General features: G+C 38.5%; 1 protein-coding gene across 3 annotated transcripts in view; it reads right to left on the reverse strand.

Annotated features, from left to right (window-relative positions):
* LOC115449641 (muscle calcium channel subunit alpha-1) overlaps positions 1–13,625 on the reverse strand; it is a 94,246-nt gene that overhangs the window by 31,486 nt on the left and 49,135 nt on the right. For all 3 annotated transcript variants that reach the window (XR_005112447.1, XM_037439385.1, XM_037439389.1), the window contains exons 3-4: positions 7,319–7,578; positions 968–1,073 (exon numbers count right to left, since the gene is read on the reverse strand). Coding sequence is in view for 2 of the 3 variants with exons in the window: in XM_037439385.1 (XP_037295282.1) it covers positions 968–1,073; positions 7,319–7,572 (360 nt within the window). In the remaining variant the exon portion in view is untranslated. The remainder of the gene's footprint in view (positions 1–967; positions 1,074–7,318; positions 7,579–13,625) is intronic.

Raw genomic sequence — 13,625 nt, forward strand, 5'->3', positions numbered from 1 at the left:
GACTTTTCAGCCTTCATAATCACGGCGCGGACTGAGGCGTAGGTCGTCCGAAATGTCAAAATTACAATATACAATATATTTTTTTGTTTTATAAGTCAAAGTTTTCGAAACGTCGCGTCGGGGGAAAAATATAATATAAAAATTTGAAAAATTGTTTCATTTTGAAATCTACGCCGATTATTCCTACGTATTTATAGACCACGTATTGAACTAGGTGAAACCGCTACCTTATGGGAGCGACCACAGACCGGCGTATTATTTATATGTTCGGTCTTCATAGAAAAAAAAATAATTATTATTCTTGCATGACATTTTATACTTAAAATGTCTTGGTATATGCTTAAAATACAGTACAATCCAATTATGACGTTGACCCATATAACAACCCTCAGCGGTGGCCTGAATTTTGCCGGCCCTGAATCCTCGATTTATACCCGCATACCAAATCAGTGATGGTCTCACTCAAATTCTCGTAAATTTAATTAAAACGCATATCTATGATAAAAATACTACTTCTTACATACAGGAAATATAAATATGACAGCTGTTGACATAATATTGGCGACATTCGAAATGCCTAGTTTTTTCGATTCTTAGAATACGAAATAAATAACTTGCTGATTTGTCTTCCGTTGACCTACATATCACGTTCTTATATGTCCACAGCATTTGATACTCTCTGTTTTAGATTATAGGTTTATCCAGATTATAACAATATTTGTCTATAATTTAAAATATCATTATATTTATTCAAAATTGGCATATTGTCTTTGGAATAGTTTTGTTCATGAACTGTCTAAAAGAAAACACATTTCACAAACACTAGTTTAAAAAATCAACCGCTGCAAAAAAAAGGAAATAAAACGCAACGGCCAGTATTCTGATATTAATTTAAATATTGTTCTGTATTTTTTCAAAACAATACAAAAAAAATAATACTCTTTAAAATTTAAATATGGAATCTCACCAGAACCCAGTTGGTGTAGTTAGAATCGCTGGCTGGATACGGAGTGTAGACGGCGAGAGCGATGCAGTTTGCGAAGATGGTGGTCAGGATCATCCACTCAAACGGTCTGGGGTCCGAGTTAAGGCCATTTTTGTATCGAAGTATTATTGTTGAAAAGTTCTTAGTGGAAGTTTTGAAATAAAAAAAAAATGTATTTTATACAGAGTATATAATAATAATAATATCAGCCCTGTATTATATACTTGCCCACTGCTGAGCACGGGCCTCCTCTACTACTGAGAGGGATTAGGCCTTAGTCCACCACGCTGGCCTAGTGCGGATTGGTAGACTTCACACACCTTCGAAATTCCTGTAGAGAATTTCACAGATGTGCAGGTTTCCTCATGATGTTTTCCTTCACCGTTAAAGCGAACGATAAATTCACAAAGAATACACATATGATTTTAGAAAAGTCAGAAGTGTGTGCCCTTGGGATTTGAACCTGCGGACATTCGTCTCGGCAGTCCGTTCCACACCCAACTAGACTATCGCCGCTTAGATATATAAGATAGCTATATAAGAGTATATAAAAGCTGTCTTAATACCAAAAACATACTTTACCAATCAACTTGGAGGATGCATACATTTCAGCACGAGCTGCTCAAACATAACAGATATACGTAACTGATTTTACAGATAGGGAGAAAAAATCTCATTACTGAATAGAAGACAAATTTACGAGTCAGTTTTTTCGTCATCAGGGTTAAATATTTAGGTAAAATTTTTTACACAAGTAATTTTTACATGAATAAGAAGTTCGTAAGTTCTGTTAAGTGCACCAGTATAACTAGGACCAAAGATTTTTCTGCATTCGCTCAATATTCGTTCAGCTAATCTGAGATATGAATAATTTGTGTTCAATGCTCATTCCGCCTCATTTTTGTGTAGGATGACTGTTTTTTTCATAAATTTAAATATGCAAGTGCAAATTCAAGTGTCAGAAAAATCGTGCACTGAAATATTTTACAAAAATAATTGACTGACTTTATATCACATTAAATAGTGACATCAAAGGTTTTTTTGAGACAATGACTTCGATTCGGTCGAATATTCATCTGAGTAGAAATAGCCCTATGCTGAATGTAAGCACTATAATTTTCCGTTTAAATAACACTAGCCTTTCATTGGACTTATGAGACTTAACATCTAGCATACCTAAAACGGTATGTAAGTGGAATTCTGCAATCCTAAACACTTACAGGCCATGGTCAGTTGCGACTTTAGCATCAATCTCCCATCATTTAGTCCTAAAACAACCTCACCAGGCACTTTACTACCACCACAATAATCCAGAAACAAGGCCGCACCAAAATGGTACATTAATGGTACTCCGGTTCTAATCAGTCCGTTCGCAGCCAACCTTGAGAGTAATGTTATGACACAAAACAGATGCAGATTGGTCTAATAGATACATTGCATGTGGATGCCAAATAGTGATTGAGCTGTCAGTATTTTTAGCTAGAATTGGTATTGTGATAATTATTAAGATATGCTGGTGGTTGGTTTGTATACGGCTGGAGGGTGATCACCGTACACAAGGTAAAACTCGCCATAGTGGCTCAGGTAAATGTGTCGAGCTCCGGGATCATCAGGTTGGTGAACTCCGGGATGGATGGCAGTGTGGAAGGTAGGGCTCGCAAGAGCATCCTTCGTTGTGTTGCCATAGGAAGTGGCTCGCACAAAGCGCGCTGCGCAGGAGCGGCTGCGGACGGCAACATAGACACTTCCGTCGAAGGAAGCCCTCTGTTGTCCCTAAGAGGGCCACCGTGGAACTTTGGTTGGTATGCGGTACGTTTTATATATGGTTAGGGAGTCGGCCTGGCGCTCGCCCGAAAGTCGACACCAAATCCGGGCGGCTCAATGCCGGGGCGCAAGGCACGGTCCCAATATAACCGGTAGCTTCCCGCGTAGGCTGGGCGTTAGTAGTTATGCACTTTCTCCGCGAAACCAAAGAAAAATGTAGGTACCTACCGGTTCGTTTACTTCAATAAGAAGTAATAGTCTCCATTTTTGTGTTTCGGTTTGAAGGCGATTGTAGCCAGTATAACGATAAAGACAACACTATGGACTATAATTGATAACATCGAAGAAGGTTTTATATTCAAAGCAGCTCGTGTATTTTGAACTGAAGAACACAAATCATTTAATCTGGCACTCGACTCGTGAACATGGTAAGCCACTACTAACAAGGCAAGAAAAAGATAACAAAAATACGATATTTACTAAACACGAGCTGTTTTCTCGTGAGAATGAAATGGCACGTCAATCAACACGTCTAATGACTCATGTCATTCCGTGTCAAGAGCGCGTGGTTCGCAGCTTTCACCATCGAAATGACTTGTTCAACTGAATGACGAAGACGCGCCTGACAGCATGACTCATGAGAGTCCATAAACGGTAACACCAGGCTTTTGAATCACGAAGTTCTAAAGTGGGTCGAGCTCGTCATCTCGACATTTTGATAATATCTTGCAATGTTTAATAACATTATCTTTAACAAGATACAGACACAATCATTTCCTACTGTGGCTTGATAGAAATATTTTTTGCATTGCGTTTGTAAAGGAAACCACATACTGTTCATTCCCTCTGATCGTGGGATTTTTTTTGTGTTGCTTTGGCTTACCCATACCCAAAACAGTAGGCACGCCACTAGTATTGCAGCTGCGTCATCAAGGCAATACGGCTATGCACTACCTAAACCCGCATATGACAGCTCTAGTCACCATCCAAAAATGTACTGCAGATGCCACCCAAGCCCCATTAACACATCATTTCCACGGCGCACCATATGCATGGCCACGTGGCCAGACCGTGTCTCCATTCATTCGTTCAATTTGGCGCCGGATCAAGATTTTTTACCATTACCCGTACAGCTAATGGTTATCATAGTTTCAAGAATTGATATCGGAGCTAAATTTAAAATGCAATGAGTTGTTTGTTTCGCTGTTCTTTTAAACGGTGGCTACTATAGGACTTATTATGCGAAAGTTGGTGAAAATGTTGGATGTTGGATACCTACATATAAGTAAAACATATGAAAAAAGTTATTGACATTGTGTTTATGAAATCGCATACTCATCTTTACATGTTTAACATTGTGCCAAAAATCATCGATGCATAACGATTTTTTCTACAAAAAGTCCAGGTTTTACTTTTCTGATTTTTTATAATTTTGTGGTTTGCTGCAAATATGGTGTGTGCGTAAGTATTTCTGATAGAAACTGTTAATAACTGTCGCTGCTGATCATTTAGTAGTTTGGTGCAAAAATGGGCGTTATTATTTCTAACTAAAAGTGTTACATCGCTGCGGTGAATTCTGTTAGAGTAATTGTAGTGGTATTAGAGCGCGTTAAATTAAAATTATATTAGTATTTATTAAGTTCGAAACTTTCACGTTTAATATACATCTACGGATCGAGTAACTTATTGTAGTGTTATTTTCAAGATAAGTAGGTTGCATTAAGCAACGCAATGTCAAAATGACCTTGTATAATGAGGTGGACAGAAGGCTTTAAAAGGGTCGCAGAAACTCCTTCCGTTGCCGACTGCTTTTAGCAGGTCAGTTTGCTGATCTTTATGTCAGAATGTTAAGCAGTGAGCTCTGAATATTATATGACAATTGATCACGATAAATCATAACTATATTAGGAATTTTTAAACTCGTTAAGGCATAAGACAGATTAATGTTCCTTGAGACTCGCCGAGCTTCACCGCTCGGTGTCAGGAGTGCCACTGCTGATCCTGGCTTACAGGAGTTATAGTGTTGGTGTGAGGGCAGGAAAGTCTCTATACCAAATCTAATTATGATAATTAATGCCTTACATATTATTACTTCACTGACTATATTTCCACGCACGCGCAGTAACGGCAAGTACAAATTAATCATAACAAAATCCAACAAAACAAGTAAAAAAATAAACAGATCATATCTGTACAACGAAGCGTGTTATTATAGCGCTATATTTTAGCCTCGTTACGGGTGTGGACTATAAAAATAAACTTATAGTGAGAGCGATATTATACAGGTTCTTATGAATATTTTACGCGTTTTAAATTACGATACGTTTAATTAGATAATTGTCTATGTCTCGTTCACTATCAGTATATAATCGGATTCTGGCATAAAAAATATGAGCATTTGAGATAATCTAGCTTCTTACTACTGATAGAATTTAAAGAATATTAGTAATCGTCATGACTGCTTCGGTGGCGTAGTTGTACTGCATGCGCGGTACGGCAGCGCTCTGAGGTCCTGGATTCGAATACCGGGTCGGGCAAAAGTGATATTTGAGTTTACGCTCAGTATCAGATCAGAGTCTGGAATTTGTATCCGATATGGCGATAGACTCGCCCCCTATCACATCATGGGACGTTATTTGTGTAAAAGCTTTGGTGATTAATTTATTTCTTCACATTCGCGTTATAGCAAACGAAAAGGCTTTTACCCTTTAGAATATCCCAATAAAGGCGTCTCGTAAGATGATTTTTAATTTTTATGTTTGATTGAGAGACTAATGCATCAGTCACGTGTTTATCTAAGCTTACCCCAATAAAACAATAAAGAGTTGTGTCATGTATCTATAAAATACTCTGAGCATACAGTCTTATTCATCAAGTTATTGTTATCAATAAAACGACACGGAGACATTGTAGCCAGAGTAACTACTGGACATAATGAGACTTAACATCTCATGTCTCAAGATGGCGAGAGCAGTGGAACCCCAAACAATACTTTATTATTCAAGTTGTTGGATAGTGTTTCTACTTATGGGCGATCGTGTCGCTTAACAACAGACGAACGGCAAGCTCGTCTCGTCATTCAAAGCAATAAAAAAGACGTGTCTCGTTTCATTGTAATATTCTAGGCTACTTATTCATCAAGCCATTAATATTAATAATAATATCAGCCCTGTATTATATACTTGTCCACTGCTGAGAACAGGCCTCCTCTACTACTGAGAGGGATTAGGCCTTAGTCCACCACGCTGGCCTATTGCGGATTGGTAGACTTCACACACCTTCGAAATTCCTATAGAGAACTTCTCAGATGTGCAGGTTTCCTCACGATGTTTTCTTTCACCGTTATCAAGCTATTGCTATCCAGTTAATAATTCCTGTATACATCTGTCAGTTAATGACCAGATAAAACCCTAAATATCAGCAACAACACCTAAAATCCAAAATCATCAATCACAACACACTTGGTTACAGCATTCCGTGGTCACTGGCACCGCGCCAATCAAACATCACCGATATAATAACTATACTAAATTATTTATAACTGGTCTACGGTTAAATGTGGCTTCAGCAAATTATATCCGTTCATGACTGAGGACTTCATTGTGAGTGACGTATGCAGGGCGATAAAGGGTCGTGTTTTGTAATCAACTGATTCGGTGACAGTTGTATTACGTGCATGGTATGAGTACGACTACGGCGCTGAGGTCCTGGGTTAGAATCCCGGGTGAGCTTAGTTGTATTCAAGCATGGTATGACTATTGCTCTGAGTTTTAGGGTTCGAATCTCGAGTTCGGCAAAATGATGTATGGGTTCTGCTTACTATGAGCCTAAAGTCAAGAATATGTGCCTGATATGCAGTGGCGCATTTGCCCTAAGGCCCAGTAGGCCCGGGCCTAGGGCGGCCAGATTATAAGGGTGGAAAATGGCGCCAAAAAACACTGATGATTACAAGAAATAACTCAAATGCAAAGTACATGTATCTTAATATAGTAAAGGCTCGCGTACCTTATGATTATAATCTTCCTAAATCATTATTTTGCTGGTGCTGAGAAACGGGCGACACACGGCCTAGGACCTAGAGCGGCTAGGACTGCAAATCCGCGGCTGCTGATATGGCCATAGGCTTGCCAGTCGCCTCCTAACATGGAACGGATGTGATTCCTAGAGGTGCGCCTCTGCCTACCTCTCCAGAAGTGCATTTTGTAATGAAGTGGTGAATTAAATGGTAAGCGAGACGATGTATTAATGTAGAAGTCAATAAAGAACAGCTCTTGCCACGTTGTCCAATCGAGTTTATAATATTAAACGAAGATTTAAATAGCTAATGAAATGCTATTTGAACAAAGATAACTTTTAGTTTGAGTTTAAAGAAGCTAACTTGCATAAAAATTAGGAATACTTATACTAAACCAGATGTTGCGGCTTTGCCTGGCTAAAAAGTCGTTCATGATATAAAAAGCCTAAAACATTGTGGTGATATATAATAGGTTGTTCTCGAAATCTTTGGGGGAAACCTATGTTTAGTAGTGGACATAATGTGACTGATAGTAATGACTCTTTAAAGGATACTTCCATTCGACAATATCAATACACAGTTTCCTCAAAGGGTTCTTGAGCGTCAGACAGAAGAGGGCCCTCTTCGGACGCTCTTGCTGGACCTTGGGTCCTCTTCTGGGTGGTTTTCTGGGGGCTGTGGGTGGCACGGGGATGAGGGCCCCCCCGTCCTGCGCTGGCAGCGTCCCTGGTGTTGTCACTGCTGGCCCCACTGGGGTTGTGGCGGGGGCCGCCGGTATCGGCTCCTCGCTGGCTTCTGTGACGCTCATTTTCAACTGTAACAAGGGTAATTGATTAGGTTTGGATTTTTTTAACTTTCTTTGATGGGTTCATCGAGTGGAGATGATTATTGTTTGTGATTTCAGCCAGTCACGACGGTAATTCTTATGTCTATTTGTCATTATTCAGAACACCCGTGACCTATTGTATGAATAGCATAACATACATAATACATAACATCACGCATTTTATCCCAGAAGGGGTATGCAGAGGCGCAACTAGGGCACCCACTTTTCGCCAAGTATGTTCCGTCCCATGATGTGATAGGGGGCGGGCCTATCGCCATATCGGGCACAAATTCCAGACTCCGGGCTGATATTGAGCAGAAAAATCCATATATCACTTTGCCCGACCCGGGATTCGAACCCAGGACCTCAGAGCGCTATTGTACCGGACGTGCAATACAACTACGCCACCGAGGCAGTCATTTGTATGAATAGTCAGTTAAGAAATCATATTATCTATACTAAATAATACATTGAAAATGATATTAAATAAAACATTTCCGTCACGCTATTATACAAAATTATAACTAGTATTATATCTAATATTAAAATTTATTTTACTGGATCTCAAGTTATAATACTGGACAGCAAAATACGTGTATATTTTACAATACTTCCATCATAAAAAACTAGCCTCATGGCTTTCTACGGCCAAGGCAAAGAGACTCAGCTGTACCTAATGGTAAGCGTAGTGGGATTCAATAGAATGTCGACTGACGAGAGATGATTACCCCTCGACAGTCGACATAATTATGCCGGCCTGTTGGATCTACATATGCACGCTGATTCCGGAACGCGGAACACTTACGTGGGCCACCATGGCGGGTTTTAACGGGTTTATGGTGCTCGCTATCCGGGCGGATATAAAATATATTCTACCATCAGTAAAACTACTAAATCACCCAGCAAGAGTGTTACCATTATGAAAAAAACACAATTCACCATCACTTCATTATTCTTCGTCAACATTAAATGAACCCGGTTGATTTATGATTTATTGTTTACAACACAAGAGTTAGTCAATCTTGCGTTGTTTTAGGTTACATTGGATCTTAGTGTAGGGAATGTTGTATACCTGATTTTATGTCCATATAAATGTCTAACAGTATTAATTAACGCATTAATAGAGATAATGCTAAGATGTCCTTGTTCTACATTCGCAACATTTAACAACATTCATTGTGATATCTGTGCTAATACTAAAGTTAGTTTCCTGAATTCTGGCATCTAGTGCAGTGGCAAAAGCCGAGATTTTCGGGAAGAGAACTAGGGTTGCCACCTTTTTTTGTGAGCAAATAAAGTACATCGGTAAATTGAATGTAGAAAGAAAAGTACATGGTGTCAAAATAAAGTACAAATGATTTCTTCTTTATTATTTTGCTTATAAATATATATTATATTTGGGAACTTTTAACAAATAAAATTAATATTTCAAATTTATATACGATTTTTTTTCGTCTCGTAGTTTAATATTCTACATCACAAAATTTAAAATTTCTCTGTGAATGCTGACGTAGAAGGAATCGACAATAAAAATGAATTTAATGAATACAATTAAAAAAAATATACCATCAGGCTTATCAAATACTTGCTGCAATTTTTTTACTATTAATTACAGCTGTTTTACGCAAAAATTCTTACGAACAACCTTAGAGGAATCATATCATGGTAAATAAAGTATTTTCGCGTACTTTATTGTTCTCATAAAGTATAGAGTACAATTACCCGAAATAACGTACAATACTTTATTATAAAGTACGGGTGGCAACCCTAAAGAGAACCCGACACAACATATAGGTACTAATATGTATAAATGCGGTTGCAAAAAGTTCTGATGATAATTAGATTCTACAGAAATTTTACATAAAGGGTAGCTTATATGGACATTTAGCCACTGATTTGATACCCGCTTTCGTAATCATGAAAAAATATTTAAAACTGCTTCAAAAATACGTGTACTAAAGCTATTATTCAAATTATAAACAGCCTAATAGATTGAAGATAAAATAACTAACACAATAACTAAAGTTTATTGCTAATTAACACTACAAAACACGCGTAGAATGTCGTTAACGAGTTAAACTTTACATTCAACATGTTTGATAATGTTAATAATCACTATTGTTTTACACCGTAGCTTTAAAAGCTTTATTTATAGCTATAAAATGGAGGATATTAATGTTATAATAATTTATACATTAACTCCTTTATTCAATGACGTTATTTGTCAAAGGACGGAACATTGCTGTGATAACAAGTCTGTCTCTCAGTGCTGACGCCATGGCAGCCTTCGCTGTGCGAACATAGGGCCGTTGTGATTGTCTAATATTGAGATACAACTTGAATATAGTTGGCTGTCAGATAAACAAAGCTGAATAAACAGCAAGTTGTCAGATAAACAAAGCTGAGAAATAGACTTGTTATCACAGTAATACTCCTTCCTTCGATAAATAACGTCTATGAATAAGGGGGTAAATATTTGCATAGCTGAATGTTAGCTGGTATAATACTGATGTGTCGAATAAAGCCTGCCTCGTACCTCCAGTTTATTCCAACAATGTGCAGAGTACGGAGGAAATTATTTATTTGTATGTAATAAATATATCAGCCCTGTATTCTATACTGTCCCACTGCTGAGCACGGGCCTCGTCTACTATTGAGAAGGATTAGGCTGAGTCTACCACGCTGGCCTTGCGCGGATTGATAGACTTCACACACTCAAAATTCCGATAGAGCACTTATGCAGGTTTCCTCTGAGGTGAAGTGGAGAGAGTCTAGGACATCAATTTATGAGAGATAGTAATTCCTGGATCAACACAATGACGGCCTATTGGGTATACGCAAGCTAATTTTGGCAACACGCGGTGGTCACTGTAGAAAGTCAAAAAGAATTTCCGATTCATCACGCTTTCCTCGTAAACCGGACAAATTCCATTATACGAGTCATCACATTCATCGAACCCGACCCCTGCCAAGTAAGTTTCAGCGGCGAATGACTCAGTTAAATGTATTGTAAAAATAAACTTCATTGAACCGACTGCGCATTGTTTTAAATTTCTGTCATTAACGTATTTAGAGCGAGGACGTACTCGGGAGATCAGAGGGGGGCTATATTGTGAGTAATGAGGTTGGAATTCATCCTGGTAATCTTCTCGTGGGAGGTTTGATGTAGGGGTTATGCCCACTCACTTATCAATAGCTGATGTAAATATATACATGGGTTATTAAATGAATTTGATAAAGATTAAGGCATATTCCTTGCTTGTATCTTAAAGAAATTTTATCTGGTCTCAATAAATCCCAAATTAAACAAACCAACATTATGAAAATTAGGGCAGAATTTATAATCATTAGATAAATTACAGAGGATGGACTTTGTAATTTAGCTATATTTTCTGTAAAGAACCCATTAATATACAAAATTATTCGCTCGATAAAAGTTATCTTAGAACATCTGTTCTCTAACACTTTGGGGAATTTAGAACAAGATATTCTATAAATTTTAATAGCGCAAGTTTGAGGGTCCACCGCCAATCGTCACAGCCTAAATCCGGCCCTGATCGAACGAATCTCAACAACGATTTATGTTCACCAAACAATTAGCATGCCATAAATTAGTTTAGAGATTTTTTGTATCCACTGTTTCTTTATCTACCGAAGTTCTTCACAATGAAGCTACGTCGGATTGTTTTGTAACAATGGTGTCGAAAATAGTACGTTAATCAGTGATGTTTATTATGCCATTTGTCAGAGAAGTTTGCGTGAATTGAGTATTTATTAGTACCGGATAAATACTCGTTCTGGACTGCAGCTTCACTCTTGTTAGTCGGTTCCTAGGTAAATGTCGAAGTACAGTACTTTATATCATTCAGTGCATTAGCTTTGTATTAGTCAAATAATTCTGAGGATCGGACCAACTTTCAGAGTTATAGTTTTAGTGAATACTGTGTTATATTTATTTGAACTTTATATACATACCTCCGTATTCATAGACTTTTTTATCTAAAGACGGACCAAAGCTGTGATAACAAGTCTGTTTCTCAGTGCTGACAGCCTTTGCAGGCATCCGCCCTGTGGAATGGGGGCGTTTAGAGAATTCCACCACGGTATCCCCTGCCTGTCGTAAGAGGCGACTAATAGGGGCCACGAAGGGGGTCGTCGGCGGGCAGCAGGGGCTGTCCGCCCTAGTGCATTTCTGTGCATCCTTTGCACATTTTTCGAGCTGCCGTAGACGCCGAGGGCGTCCTTCGGTGCGCGGGGGCTTCTGAGCCCCCCCCCTCCCCCATAGGAGACGGGCCGCAAGGCGGCACCGCGCAGGGGCGGCTGCGGTCGCAGACTAGACACTTCAACGTCAGAGGAAGCCCGCAGCCGTCCCTAATGCGCCGAAGAGGGCCACCGCGGAGTTTTAGCTGGTAGGCCGTGCATAGGTTAAGTTGTATATAGGGCTAGGGACTCGGCCCGGCGGTCGCCCGAAGGTCACCATCAAATCCGGGCGGCTCAACGCCGGGCCGTAAGGCACGGTTACCCCAGCATAACCGCTCAGTCGCCCCCCACGAAGGCTGGGCGGTAGTAATAAGGCACTTTCTCCGCGAAACCAAAAAAAAAAAAAAAGCCTTTGCAGGCATAGACATAGGGCCGTTGTGATGCTGTGAGCACTGAGAAACAGACTTGTTATCACAGCTTTACTTCGTCCTTAGATAAAAAACGTCTGTGAATAAGGGGGATAACGTATACCGGTGGATTTATTGTCTGGGGCATTCTTACAGTGAATCGTTGGATGATGCAGAGATGAGACAATGTGGGTGTATATAAGACATAAATAAGACAATACATACATAAATATAAATATACTAAGCATAAATAATAATATCAGCCCTGTATTACACAAGTCGACAAAAAAAATTTTTTTTTTGTGTTTCTGTTCTAATGCTTGAATTCTGATTCCAAACATCGAAAAACACTCGGATATCCGTTTTTAACTCTTAAAGTTTGCTTTTGTCTGATTTATGTTGATAACAACGTTTTGAAGATTTTAATTGATTCTTATGAGCAATAGGCGGTAGCATTTTGATCATTTTAATTGCAAATTGTGAATTATGTCTGAACGGCAGTAGTGAGTGTTTACTAGTCTATTACTATTTAAAAAAAGTATATTTGAGTTGTAACAACCGACTTTTATGTCGTACTTGGTTAGAAAATGGCACCAAGAAAGTGTAAACAGGATGTTGATTAATTCTGTTTTATTTGCGGTGAATTTATTAAAGTAAGAAGCAAAAAAATTGCTTGGGCAACGATTTTGAAGCATTGCGAAGCCTATGATGCTTATTATAACCTCAAAATACGGAATTAAGATAAGAAATGGGTGCCTCACGGTGCTTGTGTTAATTTCAAATTGGAAAATATAATGTGAAAGTGAAACCAATAGTAGAGCCTAAATAAATATTGATGCTACCGTTACATATAAAGTTAGGGCTAATGAAGCAATTTGTCTAAGCTCTAGATCATAATTCTGAAGCTATTGAATATTTAAAGAGATTTTTTCCCAAATTATCTGAAGCTAAAGTTAAAACTGGTATTTTCGTTGGACTACAAATAAAACAAATAATGAGCAGCGATGATTTCACAAAATTCCTTATTTCTCATGAAAAATAATCCTGGAAGCGTCTGAAAGCAGTATTCAATTGTTTTTTTGGAAATCACAGAGTCGACAATTATGAAGAGTTCATTGAAACTATGCTTGAAAGTTTTAAATTGATGGACTGCAGAATGTCCCATAAACTCCATATGCTACATGCTCTCCTGGACAAATTTAAAGATAATATGGGTGCCTATACAGTGGAGCAGGGAGAACGTTTTTACCAAGATGTGATGGACTTTGAACGACATTACCTAGGGCAGTACAACGAGAGTATGATGGGGGATTACATTTGGGGATTAATACGCACACAAACATAAAAGATCCATTAAAAAAAAACATTTTTGAACATGATTTTTAGTTATTTTCTATTTGTTTGCTATTATTAGTCATAATTCCTATA

Source organism: Manduca sexta, chromosome 3 (genome assembly GCF_014839805.1).
Source record: "Manduca sexta isolate Smith_Timp_Sample1 chromosome 3, JHU_Msex_v1.0, whole genome shotgun sequence".
NCBI lineage: Eukaryota > Metazoa > Arthropoda > Insecta > Lepidoptera > Sphingidae > Manduca > Manduca sexta.